The sequence below is a fragment of the Stomoxys calcitrans genome, chromosome 1 (assembly GCF_963082655.1).
Source record: "Stomoxys calcitrans chromosome 1, idStoCalc2.1, whole genome shotgun sequence".
NCBI classification, from domain to species: domain Eukaryota; kingdom Metazoa; phylum Arthropoda; class Insecta; order Diptera; family Muscidae; genus Stomoxys; species Stomoxys calcitrans.
In genome coordinates this window covers 31,825,980-31,845,448 of record NC_081552.1, presented here as the reverse complement: position 1 = coordinate 31,845,448, position 19,469 = coordinate 31,825,980, and the positions used below count along the sequence as shown (strand labels likewise).

The 19,469-nt window shown below is 38.3% G+C and overlaps 1 protein-coding gene across 1 annotated transcript in view; it reads right to left on the bottom strand.

Annotated features, from left to right (window-relative positions):
* LOC106093560 (semaphorin-5A) overlaps positions 1–19,469 on the bottom strand; it is a 112,972-nt gene that overhangs the window by 16,934 nt on the left and 76,569 nt on the right. The window contains exon 4 of the mRNA XM_059370883.1: positions 83–290. Within this exon, the coding sequence (XP_059226866.1) occupies positions 83–290 (208 nt within the window). The remainder of the gene's footprint in view (positions 1–82; positions 291–19,469) is intronic.

The window sequence follows — 19,469 nt, the reverse complement described above, 5'->3', positions numbered from 1 at the left end:
TTGCTGAAGTAGTGGTGGTGTTTGGCCTGTTGTTTTGATCCGTCTGTCTATTTGGTCCGTTGCTTTAAAGACTGAATCTTACCTGGCGCCATGTACAATTCGGATTGAAGGCATTCGTCCCACACGCGTACAGCTGATTCTCACCAAACGTTTGCAGAACTCGCACATAGTTGCGACACACTTGCTCCGATTGGCCTTTTGCCTGGCACATAGAAATCTGGGTTGGTATTGCCTCCCAGTCGGAACGTTCAAGCACATCCAAATCGAAGGACATGCGATATAAAGTATCTCTGCAATGAGCAAAAAAAAAAAAAACGGAATTGGGCGTATAATAATAAATTATTAACTATTTAATAACTTACATTTAATAATAAACTAAGCAATCTTTAAAAGAGATAACAACCTATGGCGAGGACTTATTAACCAAACTGGGTAACTAAAACAATGTTGGCGTTTAATGAAAGCTGAGTAAAACCAAATGGGTAGGGAAGGTAAACACATAAAATAAATGAAAGGCGGATTGTCTAAATTAAGAATAAGAATATGTTTAAAAGCTAGTTTAAAAGGTTTTCGAAAGCTTTGGGAGCTTTAAAAGTTTAAATAAAGTTTTTAAAAAATTCCGGAAATGTATTGGAGGTTATTTCTTAAAGATGTTCTTAAGATTTAGAAAACACTTTCCGTTAAGCTATTCCATTTTCAGAGATTAAAATGTTGCTGGAGCTTAAAGCTATTGAAAAGCTCGGAACGGAATGGGAGCAAAGAAAAATGTTTATAAATAGTTTTTAGGCCACACCGAGGTTAGTAGTCTTCTGCCGGATGCATTTACAAGGTTAGGTCATGCGAACAGCTGAGTGCAATTTGTTCACTTTTGTTTTGTTGTGGCAATAACTCTTAATGTCAAATGCTTGTTAACGCAGCTGTAATTTTTCTTTTCTAAAATCTTAAAACAATGTTTTTTTTGATCTGATGTTCCAAAAATAAGCAACAAAACAGTGTTATAATGATGAAAATGCAAATTTAAACACATTTGAAGAATTTGTAATACACAGTTCATTTCTAAAACCACTTTGACATTTGAAGTATGGCATTGTCAATCAAGGTAGTTTTGTTGGGGGTAGATTTTTGCTGTTGAGCTTAAAACGCTACCTCTTAATTGTACCATGAATCTTCCCAAAGTTTTTAGGTTACGAAAAGCTTTCAAAAAGCTTTATGAAATTGTTGGCAGCAAAATTGAATTCACTTAAACAATAATGCAGGCAATAGGCAGACAATATTGGACTAAAAAACCTATTTAATTTTTTAAGCATATTAGAAAGCTATCGGAAGTTCGAAAACAGCTAGAAATCTTTGAAAAGCTTAAATATAGCTTTTGAAGTAATCTCAGTGCGATTTTCCGACAAAAAGCTCACAAGAATTCCAAAAAGAACGAAACTTATCTTAAAAGCTCAACTAAAGCTTTTAAAGTAATACGAAAAATAATGACAAAATGTTTTAGATTTTCAAACAACAAATCTTTCAAAAGTTCAGAAACAGCTAAAGGTTGTTTGAAAGCTCTTGAAGTATTACGAATGATAATTAAATAATTTCTTTTCGAAATTTCAAGAGTTCAAAAACAACTAAACACTGCTTGAAGGCTTAATTAAAGCTTTTATAGTAATAAAAAAAAAAAAAATATTCAAATAATTTCGTTCAGATTTTCTTACAAAAAGCTTTCAAAAGCCAAAAAATGGAGTAGTATGAATTATATATATTTTTTGGTAACTACATTTAGCATAGTTATAGAACTAATAAATTGCAATTAAAGATCTACTGAAGTTAGATTCAATGCTTTATAAAAGCTTTTGGAGTAATACGACAAATAACGAAATTATTTGTTTAAGAATTTCTTACAAGAAAGCTCTCAAAAACATCTAAACATCGTTTGAGGGCTTAATTAAGGCTTTTAATGTAATAAAATAATGAAAATGGTTTCTTAGGGTTCGCAACATATCGCTTCTAAGTTGTTGGGCCTTTAGGTCAGCTTAAGAGCTTTAAGATAATAAAAAGCTACAGGGAGCAAAGAACACGGATATAATTTTGAATGATTGATGGAATAAAAAGCTTTTTGGTAGCCTTGCGAATAGGATTGTCTATGTTGAGTATTAAAATCCTTACAATCTTGTTTTCTGTATTATTGCCTTCGGAAAACAAAGACAAAAATTTTAAAAGCTTTAAAAAATTTATTAAAAAATTTCAAAATTAGTTTTTCCAAAACTTTTTAAGATATTTTTACCTTCGAGTTCTTCTTTTTAAGAGCTTTGAGTAAGCCTTGAACTTTGAGGTTTAAAAGTAATTGATGATATGTGAATGATAAGTAGACTATTTTGAATTGCATATAAAAATTTTTTAAAGAGCTTACAAAAATTCTTTAAAATTAAAACAAAAATATTTACAAGTCATTTTTGATTCATCTTTATGATTATTGATTTACTTTATCTTAATGAAATTGAAAAAAAATTTAGTATTGCAGCATTATAAAAAAATTAAAATGTTTTTAAAATAAATTCTTAAGAATGGAAAATAATCTTATACAAAAGAAGTAGACTGTAGAAATCAAGTTCTTTTGTATAAGTGCGTTGAATGTTGCCTCAAGGCTGCATAAAAATTTATGACATGTGGATAATTGGTATCCTATCAAGAAATAGCTTTAAAATGTATTACAGCTAGAAAGATTAAAATTTGTTAACTTTGCTTGAGACTTGAATACATTTTACTCCATTGAGTCTTTCTTCGTAAGATCTTAGAACATTGCTATAGCTTTGAGTGTGTTTTTTTTATCTTAAGTTATCAATTAGTTGTATAGAAACTTTAAAAGCTAAAAAAATAAAGGAAATTATTTCAAAATTTCTTGAATTTGAAGTCACAAAGCGAAAAGCTTAAGAAGAGTTTTAAAAATTGCAAGTGAATAAAATATTATTTTCAGGTCTTGTGAGGCAAAAAACAAAGAGAAAACCTTTCAAATCTTTTCTTCAAAATTCTTTAGTTTTTAGTCTTACAAAAAGCTTCTTAAAACCCTTACAAAATCTCTAAAAGTTGTAAAGTATATTTTTTCAGATTATCTTAAAACAAGAAAACTAAGCCAGCCGCTTTTACTCTGGAAGAATTTATCAAAAAAAACAAGTAAAAGCGTGCTAAGTTCGGCCGGGCCGAATCTTATATACCCTCCACCATGGATCGCATTTGTCGAGTTGTTTTCCCGGCATCTCTTCTTAGGCAAAAAAAGTAAAAGCGTGCTAAGTTCGGCCGGGCCGAATCTTATATACCCTCCACCATGGATCGCATTTGTCGAGTTCTTTTCCCGGCATCTCTTTTTAGACAAAAAAGGATATAAGAAAAAAATTGCTCTGCTATTAAAACGATATCAAGATATGGTCCGGTTCGGACCACAATTAAATTATATGTTGGAGACCTGTGTAAAATTTCAGCCACTTCGTATAAGAATTGCTCCCATTGGGGCTCACGAAGTAAAATAGAGAGAACGATTTATATGGGATCTGTATCGGGTTATAGACCGATTCAGACCATAATAAACACGTTTGTTGATGGTCATGAGAGGATCCGTCGTACAAAATTTCAGGCATATCGGATAATAATTGCGACCTCTAGAAGCTCAAGAAGTCAAATCCCCAGATTTGTTTATATGACAGCTATATCGGGTTATGGACCGATTTAAACCATACTTGGCACAGTTGTTGGGTATCATAACAAAACACGTCGTGCAAAATTCCACTCCAATCGGATAAGAATTGCGCCCTCTAGAGGCTCAAGAAGTCAACACCCAAGATCGGTTTATATGACAGCTATATCAGGTTATGGACCGATTTGAACCATACTTGGCACAGTTGTTGGATATAATAACAAAACACGTCGTGCAAAATTTCATTCCAATCGGATAAGAATTGCGCGCTCTAGAGCCTCAAGAAGTCAAATCCCCAGATCTGTTTATATGGCAGCTATATCAGGTTATGGACCGATTTCAACCATACTTGGCACAGTTGTTGGATATCATAACGAAATACTTCATCCAAAAATTCATTCAAATCGGATAAGAATTGTGCCCTCTAGAGGCTCAAGAAGTCAAGACCCAAGATCGGTTTATATGGCAGCTATATCAGGTTATAGACCGATTTGAAACATATTTGGCACAGTTGTTGGGTATCATAACGAAATACTTCATCCAAAAATTCATTCAAATCTCTAGAGGCTCAAGAAGTCAAGACCCAAGATCTGTTTATATGGCAGCTATATCAGGTTATGGACCGATTTCAACCATACTTGGCACAGTTGTTGGATATCATAACGAAATACTTCATCCAAAAATTCATTCAAATCGGATAAGAATTGCGCCCTCTAGAGGCTCAAGAAGTCAAGACCCAAGATCGGTTTATATGGCAACTATATCCGGTTATAGACCGATTTGAACCATACTTGGCACAGTTGTTGGATATAATAAAAAAACACGTGGTGCAAAATTTCATTTCAATCGGATTAGAATTGCGCACTCTAGAGGCTCAAAAAGTCAAGACCCAAGATCGGTTTATATGGCAGCTATATCAGGTTATGAACCGATTTCAACCATACTCGGCACAGTTGTTGGGTATCATAACAAAACACGTCGTGCAAAATTTCATTCTGATCGGATAAGAATTGCGCACGCTAGAGGCTCAAGAAGTCAAGACCCAAGGTCGGTTTATATAGCAGCTATATCAGGTTATGGACTGATTTGAACCATACTTGGCACAGTTGTTGGATATCATAACAAAACACGTCTTGCAAAATTTCATCCCAATCGGATAAGAATTGCGCACTCTAGAGGCTCAAGAAGTCAAGACCCAAGATCGGTTTATATGGCAGCTATATCAAAACATGAACCGATATGGCCCATTTACAATACCAACCGACCTACACTAATAAGAAGTATTTGTGCAAAATTTCAAGCGGCTAGCTTTACTCCTTCGGAAGTTAGCGTGCTTTCGACAGACAGACGGACGGACGGACAGACGGACGGACATGGCTAGATCGACATAAAATGTCGCGACGATCAAGAATATATATACTTTATTGGGTTCTGGACGAATATTTCGAGTAGTTACAAACAGAATGACGAAATTAGTATACCCCCATCTTATGGTGGAGGGTATAAAAAAAAGAGGCTCAAGAAGTCTAATTTGGAGATCAGTTTATATGGCAGCTATATTACGATATTGACTTATTTAAACCATACTTGACACGGTCGTTGGAGGTCATACCTAAACGATTTGTAGAAAATTTCAGCCACATTTTTTTTTGCTTGCAGTTACAAAAGATTTTTTTTTTAATTTCAAAAAATTAAGACAAAATTTTAAACAGCTCAACATTTTTTTTTTATAAAAATTTATGAAGATATTTTTCAGAATTTTTTGAATTTTGAAATCAAATTTTCTCTTTAGTGAATCTTTTTTAAGATTTTGAATGTTGCTATAGCTTTAAGGCTGTTTTGTAAAAAGCTTTTTAAAAGCTCTATATTTCAGATAAAATAAACAAATTACTGCATTTTCCATAGTATAAGATAAATATTTCCATCATTTTCCCATTTTGTGAGGAATCTATAAAATTGTTTCCTATAGCTTTAAGGCTGTTTGTAAAAAGCTTCTTAAAAGCTTTAAAAGCTCAATATTTTAGATAAAATAAACAAATTGCTGCATTTTCCATAGTATAAGATAAATATTTCCCACATTTTCCCATTTTGTGAGGAATCTATAAAATTATTTGCTATAGCTTTAAGGCTGTTTTGTAAAAAGCTTCTTAAAAGCTTTTAAAAGCTCTATATTTTAGATAAAATAAACAAATTACTGCATTTTCCATAGTATAAGATAAATATTTCCCACATTTTCCCATTTTGTGAGGAATCTATAAAATTATTTTTTTATGTTGTAAATAATGAGCAGGAAAAAGATTTATTTTATCAATGCTTTTAGAAGCTCTAAATTTTAAAAAAAAAAAATTTTCATTAATAATATATAACCCACATTTTTTTTATTATTCAAATTTCAAATCGAAAGCTTTTTCAAAGCTTTCTTTAGATGCGGCCTAAGAACTTTAAAGAGTTTTGTTAGACATGTCTTAACAACTTTTTAAGTTCTATAACTTGAACACATTTTTATCCCCTCCACTCTTTTCAAATTGTTCAACGGTTTGTTCAAATTTTAAACAATTACAATTTTTTTTGATAATGATCAAAAGCTTTTTCAAAGCTCCCCTTAGATACGGCCTAAGAGCCTTAAGGAATTTTGTTAGACACGTCTAAACAACTTTTATGTTCTTTAACTCGAACACATTTTCTTCCCTTCCCCTCTTTCCAAGTTCTTTTGCTGTTTATAATTATCTAAAAATTACACCCAAATCAAAACGTTCATTGAACTGCAAGGCAAACAGGTACATTAAACGCCCATCAACCAACTATCAATGTAAAACGTTCAGCAAATATATTAAGAACGGCAAAAATCAACAAACCACCACACGACCGACCGATCCAACGAACAACAACTACGCTCACACATATCTAAGGTGAGCGATCAGTTAGTTTGAAATACAACAAATTATATTGGAAAAAAAGTTGTAAAAAAATTTAACAAAAAAAAACTATACAAACAAATGTACATATGCCATAAAATACACACAATATACACTTGAACGCGCGAGAGGTATGGAAAACTATTTTTCATGAAACCCACAATGCCAACGAAAAAAATAAATGACTTACAGCGATGATTGGACATAGTGGAAAAGTTATATGGCACAGTGGTGGGGAATAGGAGGAGGAAGAAAAAATGTAAGCAGTTCTGTTTGCAAAACAAAAAACAAATCAAATAAAATAATAAAAATGTGTCACACCGCTAATATCACAGTGAATCTTTCGCAGTAGTGCCTCCCAAAAGTATGCACTAATATTTTACTCAAAAATTTTTCATTTTCCGCTTCCATTTGGAATATGTGAATTCGAAACTATTACCATTTAATTAAATCCGAGTTTGTTATTACAAACGCAAGTATAGACAATGAAATGGTTAGATCTATGGCGCAAGTTCTATTGGTTATTATTGAAAAAAAAAATCTATAATAAACCTAACATCCCCAAATTAGAAACAGAAATGAATTTGAAAACGGAAGTGTTATAATATGCAAGCCCTAGCAAACAACTGCATACTTCGTGGCTAGCAAATAATAACTAAAATGTTGCCATTTCTAGCCACTGTCACTGTTCAGTGCTGTAAATTTCCAAGAACGTTTGTATGTCCATCCACCTAGCAAGGCAGATATGCCCACATATTCAAAACAAGTGATTGTGTCAAGATAATGAAATACTCGCCAGATCTATGGAAGTATCTGGTGGCCAATTCTAATGAAAAGGCTGCCACCAACACAAAAACATAGTGCTATCTGCAGCAGCATAAAGTCGCCACAATTGCCACCACAAGCTTGCCACAATAATCAATGTGGAAAAAATTCATATGAAAATGTACGCCCAAATAATGCAACCTCGCAAACGCCCATGTGGACCAGCCTGCGCAAAACTCGAATGTTTTGCGCTGGGGATTTCATGGTCTGTCCGTCTGCCCAGCATGTTTGGTAATTTTGGAAGAATTATTTGCTTTTTTTTGTTTGTTTTGGTTACAATTCATTGCCTGATGCTGAGATTTGTTAAATTCAGTTAAGAAAATTGTTTACTACTAAATTTAGAGATTGATTTGAGAAAAATTGCCATAACAAATAGCCAAGAGGCACGCGTCCATACCATGTTTTGCTTTACTTTGATGGTGGATTGGCTTCAGTTTCAATTTCATTGGTTAGTTCTTTGGGTTGCGCTTGAAGTTCGTTCGTTATGGGGTTTCAAAAGAAAAATGCCGCTGCTGCGACTGCGCAACAATTTAATAAAAAAGGCCGCCACATAGCACATGTCAATATTTTTAATTACACTTTTCATCAATTTCTGTTTGGGGTGTTCTCAATAGCCCAGCATACAAGTGGTGCTGTCATTCGACATTGCATTGGATTTGAGTTGTGAAATTGATGGCGCGCAAAACAAAAATTCACCATATGTCCTGTCTGCCCCAATGGTGCATGTGCAAACATTTGCACCATGACCTATTTTTCATGCTGAAACAAGTTGTTTATTTATGCTTTCTTGAAACGAATAAAACGAAGCCATAACAAGTGATCGACGTTTTATTGCCTCCCCGTTTCTGGGTGTTGAAGACCCCACCAACAGGCCAGGTGACACTATGGTGTTATGCTATGTGGTCTGAAGTCCAAGTTGTGCCCCACATTACATTCGACATGTAACAACATGCGAGCATGTTGATGTTGTAAAGCAAACTGTGTCATGTGCATGAATGTGTCGCATAATTAAGATGTTAAACTGACACAAAGAGCATTGCAAATGAATGTGAAAAGCAAAGTTTTAAAGTTGCATTTTCCAATTCTCTAAATGATGTCATAAGACACAAAAACAAAGGACGCAATTTGTTCATATTCAGAATTGAAAGGTTGAACCAAATGCCAAAAATGTAATTATTAAATTTTCAAAGAACTAAAAATTGTCGGTCATTGTATCAGGAACCTAGCAAAATATACACAATACATGAAGTGGATATATCTATGGAGGGGTCCCCCAAACGTAGTGGAGACTATCAAAAATATATTGAACATATCTCACCACCTAAAGTGAAGACCACTCCCCATCTAGTGGAATTGAAGTGAAGACCTCTCCACTTGAAACGGAGACCTCTCCACTTATAGTGCAGGCCTTTCCACTGATTGTGGAGACCAATCACTTTTAGTAGCGATCACTCTATTTAAGGTGGAGACGACTCCATTTATTGTGGAGACCACTCCATACATAACGAAGATCAATGCACAAATAGTGAAAATAAAACCTACTCCACTTACAGTGGAGACTACTCCACTCATAGTGGAGACTACTCCACTTACAGTGGAGACTACTCCACTTACAGTGGAGACTACTCCACTTACAGTGGAGACTACTCCACTTACAGTGGAGACTACTCCACTTACGTTGGAGACTACTCCACTTACGATGGAGACTACTCCACTTACAGTGGACACTACTCCACTTACAGTGGATACTACTCCACTTACGATGGAGACTACTCCACTTACGTTGGAGACTACTCCACTTACGATGGAGACTATTCCACTTACGTTGGAGACTACTCCACTTACGTTGGAGAATGCTCCACTTACAGTGGAGACTACTCCACTTACAGTGGAGACTACTCCACTTACAGTGGAGACTACTCCACTTACAGCGGAGACTACTCCACTTACAGTGGAGACTACTCCACTTACAGTGGAGACTACTCCACTTACAGTGGAAACTACTCCACTTACAGTGGAGACTACTCCACTTACAGTGGAGACTACTCCACTTACAGTGGAGACTACTCCACTTACAGTGGAGACTACTCCACTTACAGTGGAGACTACTCCACTTACAGTGGAGACTACTCCACTTACAGTGGAGACTACTCCACTTACAGTGGAGTAGTCTCCACTGAAAGTGGAGACTACTCCACTGACAGTGAAGACTACTCCACTGACAGTGGAGACTACTCCACTGACAGTGGAGACTACTCCACTGACGGTGGAGACTACTCCACTGACAGTGGAGACTACTCCACTACTCCACTTACAGTGGAGACTACTCCACTTACAGTGGAGACTACTCCACTTGCAGTGGAGACTACTCCACTTATAGTGGAGACTACACCACTTACAGTTGAGACTACTCCACTTACAGTGGAGACTACTCCACTTTTAGTGGAGACCACTCCACTTATAGTGAAGACTACTCCTCTGACAGTGGAGACTACTCCACTGACAGTGGAGACTACTCCACTGAAAGTGGAGACTACTCCACTGACAGTGAAGACTACTCCACTGACAGTGGAGACTACTCCACTGACAGTGGAGACTACTCCACTGACGGTGGAGACTACTCCACTGACAGTGGAGACTACTGTCAGTGGAGACTACTCCACTTACAGTGGAGACTACTCCACTGACAGTGGAGACTACTCCACTTACAGTGGGGACTACTTCACTGACAGTGGAGACTACTCCACTTATAGTGGAGACTACTTCACTGACAGTGGAGACTACCCCACTGACAGTGGAGACTACTCCACTGACAGTGGAGACTACTCCACTTACAGTGGGGACTACTCCACTTACAGTGGAGACTACTCCACTTACAGTGGAGACTACTCCACTTACAGTGGAGACTACTCCACTTACAGTGGAGACTACTCCACTTACAGTGGAGAATACCCCACTTACAGTGGAGACTACTCCACTTACAGTGGAGACTACTCCACTTACAGTGGAGACTACTCCACTTACAGTGGAGACTATTCCACTTACAGTGGAGACTACTCCACTTGCAGTGGAGACTACTCCACTTATAGTGGAGACTACTCCACTTACAGTTGAGACTACTCCACTTACAGTGGAGACTACTCCACTTTTAGTAGAGACCACTCCACTTATAGTGAAGACTACTCCACTGACAGTGGAGACTACTCCACTGACAGTGGAGACTACTCCACTGAAAGTGGAGACTACTCCACTGAAAGTGGAGACTACTCCACTGACAGTGAAGACTACTCCACTGACAGTGGAGACTACTCCACTGACAGTGGAGACTACTCCACTGACGGTGGAGACTACTCCACTGACAGTGGAGACTACTCCACTAACAGTGAAGAATACTAAAACTACTACTACTAAAAATTGTCGGTCATTGTATCAGGAACCTAGCAACATATAGTTGCCTCATCTACACTACACATGTAGTGGATACAAGTATGGAGGCGTCCCCCAAACTTAGTGGAGACTATCAAAAATATATTGAATATATCCCACCACCTTAAGCGGAGACCACTCCCCGTATAGTGGATTTGAAGTGGAGACCTCTCCACTTGAAGTGGAGACCTCTCCACTTGAAGTGGAGACCTCTCCACTTGAAGTGGAGACCTCTCCACTTGAAGTGGAGACCTCTCCACTTGAAGTGGAGACCTCTCCACTTGAAGTGGAGACCTCTCCACTTGAAGCGGAGACCTCTCCACTTATAGTGGAGATCAAAACACTTTTAGTAGAGATCACTCCATTTAAGGTGGAGACAACTCCACTTATAGTGGAGCCGACTCCAATTATAGTGGAGACGACTCCAATTATAGTGGAGACGACTCCACTTTTAGTGGAGACCACTCCACTTATAGTGGAGACTACTTCACTGACAGTGGAGACTACTCCACTGACAGTGGAGAATACTCCACTTACAGTGGAGACTACTCCACTTACAGTGGGGACTACTCCACTTACAGTGGAGACTACTCCACTTACAGTGGAGACTACTCCACTTACAGTAGAGACTACTCCACTTACAGTGGAGACTACTCCACTTACAGTGGAGACTACTCCACTTACAGTGGAGACTACTCCACTTACAGTGGAGACTACTCCACTTACAGTGGAGACTACTCCACTTACAGTGGAGACTACTCCACTGACAGTGGAGACTACTCCACTTACAGTGGGGACTACTTCACTGACAGTGGAGACTACTCCACTTATAGTGGAGACTACTTCACTGACAGTGGAGACTACCCCACTGACAGTGGAGACTACTCCACTGACAGTGGAGACTACTCCACTTACAGTGGGGACTACTCCACTTACAGTGGAGACTACTCCACTTACAGTGGAGACTACTCCACTTGCAGTGGAGACTACTCCACTTACAGTGGAGACAACTCCACTTACAGTGGAGATTACTCACGCTTCAGTGGAGATCACTCTACTTGAAAAGCAGATCACCCCACTTACAGTGGAGTCTACTCTATTTTCGGTTAAATCGCTTCGTTTAAAACGAAGTCTTGTACTTATTCTATACTCTCACCTAAAGCTTCACTGATTGGTCCAATTTGAAGGCATTGCCAAATTTAAAACTTATCTTTCGCAACATTTTAATGAATTATTATTGTTATATATTTTGTCATTTATATTGTTTTTAGTTTATTGAACAATTTAATAAACAAATAAAAATCGAAAACAAATTCGTAAATTCATGTCAAAAAATGAGGGACCAAAATGGCCAATTACACACGTTCAACATTTGTGAGAAAAAAAAACATAAAAATAAATCAATAAAATAAATAAATGAAAATAAAGCAATCAATAATGAAAACATAGAAATCACGAAGCATGAAGAGCAATGGAACAGCGACGGCTGTGATTGAGGCTACAATGTCGTTAGAAATCGAGTATATACTAGAAAGGGAACTCTAATTGATTAAATTAATGGAGGAACAATCAATAGCAAATAAGTGGAAGAATGTTTGCGAGATAGAAACCATTTTGCCATCAAAAAGTATTGCATTTCCAAAACTTTGGGTTATTATTTTAAGATTTTTTTACCCAAATCTATTAAGGTATGGTGTTTTATGGACGTTGCAGCTGAACGGGTCACTAAGTTTTGTTGCCTTAGTTTACGAATGTAGGGTGTCTAGCATTTGTACGACAACTTCATCATGAACTATTTGTTTGCGCTCTACGCCATAAAGTGTCAATTTTTCACACGTTTTTTATTATTGAAATTTCGGGTGCCAGTTTTGATTTTGCCTATTGGTATAGATTTTTGTTTGTTTGCTATGTCTGAAACGTGTTTTCTTTGCGGCTATGGCTAGTGGTACTTTTGGCAATTATGTTTCATTTGTTATTCGGCAGTTGTGACGATGATGGCGGAACGTTTACTTTAATTGTACATTTGTTTAATGTTTTATGATCAGTTTTTTTTTTTGCCGCGTTCACCGAGCTCGAAACTCGATTTCAATTTTCATATGAATTTCTGATTGACAAACTTTAAACACTTGAGTTCTATGCTTTTTTTTTGGCGGAGTTTGGCTTTATGTAAAGCAAGCGAACGTTTACATTTAGCTGCTTGTTTGTCCTCTGGCATTAAAGTAGGAAAAAGATTTTGTTATAAAATTTTAGGTTTCTTTAGAATTTGTTTAGCAAAGATTTAACAGTTTTTTGCATTTTTTTTTTGCCTTACATCATTATTTTTTTTACTACCTTTGAGTGACTTGTTAAAAATTACCCAAATACTTTTTGCTGTGTTATGTACGCAGGCGCACCAGTTTTATTTTATTTGGAATGTGTATTTGCAACTCGGCCTACGGTGTGCCATATTCGGACATGAAATGTTACTAAATTGACCTGTTGATATAGCCCTAGTTGAAGTCGGCTGTCTACAATCGACTTTTGGCCACTGCAATACGGTGCGTTTGAAATAAGTGAGGAGAACATGTTTTAATTTTGATTAAATTTGTTTATATTAAGAAAGATAATATATTAATTTTTAAAATTTTTTAACTAAGTTTAAGTTTTTTTTAAAGCTTAGTTAATGGAGTTAAGAAACGGGTGATGGTCATTGACCTGCCAGTGATGAACTGACAGATGAAATATCGATTTTGTGTTGGCTTCACCTCTTGACGAGACATGTTATTAAGGAGTTGCAAGCATTTTAAGTTATGAAATTATGACAAAATTCATATGAAGTTCTAACTTTAAGTTTTTGATATCGGCAATGGAGGTTGAACTTTATCTGTAGTACACAAAGGGAATGAAGCCTGGCGACTTGACGAGCAATGCCGCTTATGTATGAGTGAAACGCGCGTGAGGTTAGCTTGAAGAAAGGAGAACGAGATTTCAACATATACCTAAACTATCAATTGGCTTTGTTCACCTCTTTCAATTCTGAAAAGAAACTTCGAGAAGTCTATGTCAGGAATTCTATGTTTTTCAAATATTTATAGACTCTTTCCATCATATGCCACTGGGTTGCTTCGGGAAAAACATCTGATCTCAAACTTTCCCTTGCGAGAGCTGACTATCAGAAAACGAATTGGTTCTGTTCTGCTGTAGCTCAAACATTTCAACATTATTTTTTGGACCCTGGAAGGCCTGTTTTGTTTCGAATCTGAGGTGAGTCTGTTCCATAACTATCCGAAATCGAAGGACTCACGTTAACAATTTCAAAAACTAAATTTTTCGTGGGGTCGTGGGCTACACCTAATTCTTTCCAATACTTACGTTAAGTATTAATTTGGAAAATTCCCACAATTAGATACAAAGGGTAATGGAAATTCCCTCCTATCAATTAATACAAAGTTAGCGAAAAATCTAAAATACCCATAAATGTCGCTAGCATTAATGAGGTATCAAATATATTTCAAATATTTTATTGCAGACATTTGGCACCATAAATGGAACTGCTGGCCTATACGCCACAGTGGGACCTATTTGAGTCCTTCAAATTACACGATATGATATGGAATGACATCTGCATTCCTTTTGAGCATTTGTTGATCTAAATCGGTAAAGGAGAAAAATAATTTTTTTAAATTTTTCACCCTCAAAGCATCGCAATTTATTTTCTATCGTAGCAACAATTTTTTGCCTGTTCAGCAGTAAAATGTTTTCAATATTTTAGCATATGTTGTGCCTGAAACAGCAACTTTTGTTAGTTAAAATAGCAAACGAAAAAGTTTGCTAAAACAGCAGCCGTCATGTATGCCAATGCAAACCACAGCCTTTGGGGAAGCACGGATACCAATATTAGGAGTGAGTCACTTTTTGATTACATTTTATACACGGGCTTGGTTGTTTGTGATAAAGTCCATGCCCCAGGTAACTGGTTATAGTCAAACGCTTGGGACAAACAGTGACTCGGTGAAAGTCTGCGGCTGGAACACTTTAGGATATATTTTTTAGGTCAAACACGAGATGGGGAAGAGGAGGTCACACAGAAAACCGAGGAGGACCAACTGGTAGTTTAGGGAACAGATGCAAAAGCTTGGGCCCCTGTGCGCCTCTGGAGGACGCAAGGAAATTGAAGGCCGCAGTGGATCTTTTCACGGTATGCCTGAACGAGACATGTTCCGAACGAGCACCACCGCGTAAAATCAGCCAGTCATCATGGTAGCCGGAACTGAAAGTACTCAGGGGGAAGAGCAATAAGGCCAAAAGAAAGATAACGGCAGAGGTCTGGGACGAATATCGTGAGGTCTTATGCAATTTAAAGAAGGAGGGCAAAGAGGAGTTCCTAAAGCGAAATTCTGTGGAAATTTGGAAAGCAGTAGCAATCCATCTAGGTGGCATAAAGTGCTCTCGAAGGATCCTTAAAAGACTAATTCCCTGGACGGAAGGACGCGACTTACACCGAGAGTGGTCAGGCGACAGTGGTACTTCTGATGGAGACCCTTTTGGGGGGCGGCCAGGAAGAAGTCGGCGAGGAAGAAGGCTATCTTGCGCAATACCTATATATGCGGTCTTGGTGGATGACCTCATCAGGGACGTTGTTGACGAGGACAAGAAAGTGTTGCCAATCCGTACTTTCCGGCCAATCAAATTGGTTGATCCTGACGGTGTTATTTAGAAACGGCTGCAGGAGTCCCTTGGAGTCATCCTGCCCTGGCTAGAACCGATTTTACGGGTGAGTCTGACATAGCCCTACATACCAAGGTCATGAAGGCAGGTCAGATTAGTCTTTATACCCAAGGCTGCAAATTTAGACCACAGCACGACGAAGGATTATGGGCCCTCAATAACGTGGAGACAGGATCAATAGTCGCCGCACAGCACCGCATGGGAATTCACCCCATTATTTCCCAGTGAATTAATAATATGTTTTGTGGAAGTATTATTAATTAGAACCTGAGATATAATGTGGGGAGATGGCGGGTGACAAAAGGAACGCCACAGGGAAGGGTGTGCTTGCCTTTTCTGTGGAAACTCAAAATAAATAAAATAACCCAAAGAAGACGGAGCTGTTGCTCCTCACTCGCAGATACCGGAGTTCAGACTCCAGCCCTTGGACGTGATCACCCTGCAGCTGTCGAAGGAAGCGAAGTATTTTGGTATAGTCATCGATTAGAAGCTGCCCTATAGGAGGAATAAAAAGGAATAAAGCCATAAGGCACTGTGCGCTTTTTACTTTTGCAGGAGGATGGGGCGTAACCACAAATGCAAATTTGCCCATGAAGATTGCATTTAGGAACAGGGGCAAACTGCTCACATATCAATGAGTGCTGTCCGATTTAATTTAAATCTTAAAGATACCTGCGAGCCGCAGTGCGACGACTTTTTTGGGGAGAAGTTTTTACATGGCTAGGTATCCCACAAATGTTGTCAGCATTAGGAATGGATAACCACCGCTGATAATTTTTTATGATGTTGTCGCCAGGATTCGAACACAGACGTCTATCAGGTTACATAGGTGGATAGCCCATTGAGACCCAAACTGCGCCGCCAAGGTCGCGCTTTGGCTGAGGGAGCTCGGCAAGCTGAAAGAGGACAGGTGCTGCCAGAGGGTAGACTGGAAGGATCTCCTATTATCTGGCACCGGTACCGATTGGCATTCGGTCTTTCAGGACTCGTTTTCCCGGGAGGGTTGAATGGAGGGCGATCGATCTTCACTGATGGCTCCAAAATGAATTCAGGGACTGGATTCGGGGTCTTTTCTGAAGCACTCAATATCGGTATGAATCAAAGAGTAGTGGACGAGTGTATGGTCTTTCAGGCAGGCCTTTCTGTGCCATTACAGTAGCCGCAAGAGAAATTCTGGCACCGGCAACGATTGGGATTAGGTCATTCAGGATTCGTTTTCCCGGAAGAGATGAACGGAGGGCGATCGATCTTCACTGATGGCTCCAAAATAGATTCAGGGTCTATTCCGACGCACTCAATATCGATATGAATCTAAGAATAGCGGACGAGTGTATGGTCATTCAGGCAGGTCTTTCTGTCCCATTACAGTAGCCGCAAGAGAAATTCTGATAAGGGATTAACCGTCCTCAAAACTCAGGATTTATGTAAACAGTATGGCGCCATTCAAAGCCTTGGTTTCGAGGACGGTGAGGTCGATGTGTGTGGCGGATTGTTTGGAGTCCTTCGGATAGGCTTCGGGTCCATGATGTGACGCTGATATGGGTTCCTGCATATGAAGGGATTCCAGATTCCAAATGAAGGGGTGCACGAATGCGCCAGAAGGAGTTCGTTTGGGCCAGGCGAATCAGTAACCGGTCTTGCCTACGTGCCATTTGTCGATCTACTGAACATAGTAGATAAAATGGCCAAAATAATGTCGGGTTTCAGCGGATGGTTGACGGACCGCTAAGACGCTCTGATCTGTCCTTGATCGGGGAAGCACGAAGGAGTTACTGGCGTTCTATAATAGGTCGCTGAGCACCTTGACACAAGTCATAACTGGACACTGTGCCAAAGGCCGCAGGCGTTGTCTTTGTGAGGATGAGTATAAGATTACCGCGCACTTGCTCTGTTCATCTTCGGGTCTGCAGGAACGCAGGCTACCCCTTCAAGGGAAGGCGTTTACTCTGAGGTCTGGCTGATTCTGCGAAAGTATGTCTGGGAAATCTCCTGAGATTTGTGGACGGGACGGTGTGGTTCCAACGGAGAGTGCGATAAGATCCGTTGAAGGCCCCCCCCCCCCCCCCCGCTCTGGTTCTCCATACTTTTCGATTATTTTATTCGTATATGACCTCTGGATATGGTGCGAGGACTCACATCTTCTCGCTCCGAGGCCTCCTAGTGAACTCACCATTGAACGTTACGTAACTTAAGTGTACTATGTAAGGAGAAACCGTCCAAATAACATGACATATGATATCCATGATGAAGCATATATAAGCTTGGTTAAGGAGTTACAAGCAATTTAAGTTATATAAAAATCTGAATTTTTACTCTATTGAGCGGAGAATGCTTATGCGGAATCCGCAAGGAAGAGGATGAAGCGTTGGTGAATCTGTTAGAATGTGCCAAAGAGCCACAGATGAAGTACTGGCAGTAAGAAATTACTTTTGTAATAATCTCTATCAAGCATCCGCTATAAGAGGATTTATTTTATTTGCTTTAAAAATGAAATATTTTAAAACTATAGGTAATTATTACGAACTTTTTCTAAGAATTTTTCCTAAGGTTTATAATGCTTTTAAATAATTTCAAATCTCCCATTTTATTGGTTCTATTATTGTACTTTTTCTATAGTCAATAATTAATGTAAATATATGCCTTGACTTTCTTATACATTTAGATAACAAAAACCAACTTATTTGCATATAACTTTAGATAACTATGATAACTCTCAACCCCTTGGCGTTCTTGCTAAACCGAGTGTATGTAGGAACAAGTGGTTAGTTTTTATGGCATTTTCCTTCTGGCACTCTTTTTCTTAACACTGGTTGTTAATTATTCAACCTGTAATCTGTGGCTGGAACTTTGAATATTTTACGTAGGTTTATTTGTCCGTTCACATAGAGTTTAGCTGCTGACACGGCCAAGAAAGGGGTCTGTCAATGTTTGGTCTGCATTTGGCATAAAAAGACTGTAGACTCTGGGGGCTGTTTACATTTGGGGAAACAAGTACATGACTGTAGTGTACTTGGATTTGAGCAAAAAAAAAACGGAATTTTACTTGACGCCACAATACGTACTATGTCCATCAATCTTAAGGGGGATAAGGAGTTGGAGCTGGCGCTGTAGCTAGTGCCTTTAATACAAGAATGTAGCAAAAATCGCTCGTTTACAATAATTACAGCAATCCAAGTAAGTTAACAACAAATCTAGGCGATTTAAATGTGATTTTTTTGTTGTATAAAATAAACATTATTTTAACGATCAATAAAGAGACGACGCCATCAAGGCGCTTAGCCAAACGCCCGCCCACACATACCCACTCGAGGAGCGAAGCATGACATGAAGTTCCAAATCCAAGTTTGTAGCATTTTGGTTTTCATGCTTAATGGTCTACCTCGTGGCATATCACCTTGGACAGGAGACAAAAACGAAGCCAAAGTCTTAGGCAATCGTTGCGATTTTACAAAACTAAAAATATTTTTTAAAAAACAAATTTCAAATGTGTTGGCGGCGGGGTTTGATACTTAAAACAACACCCTGAACAAAATGGTTATTAATAATGCTTTTTGTTGTCTAATATCTAAAAATGTTATGTAGAGGCTTTGCAAGCACACAAAAAAGGTCCTCATTGGTCTGATGTTGGTATTGTTTACTTTGTCGAATCTTGTCGAACTTTAGTAAATGATCATCGATCAGGATTGCCGCTTCTTCAGATTTCGTAATATTTATACCCTCCACCATAGGATGGGTGTGAGAAGTTTGCCCCAGTCCCGTAGTGGAACGATCATGGGCAAATTTTCAATTTGCACCATAGGATGGGGGTATACTAATTTCGTCATTCCGTTTGTAACACATAGAAATATTGATCTGAGACTCAACACCATATATTTATATATTCTTGATCGTCTTGACATTCTAAGTGGATTAAACCATGT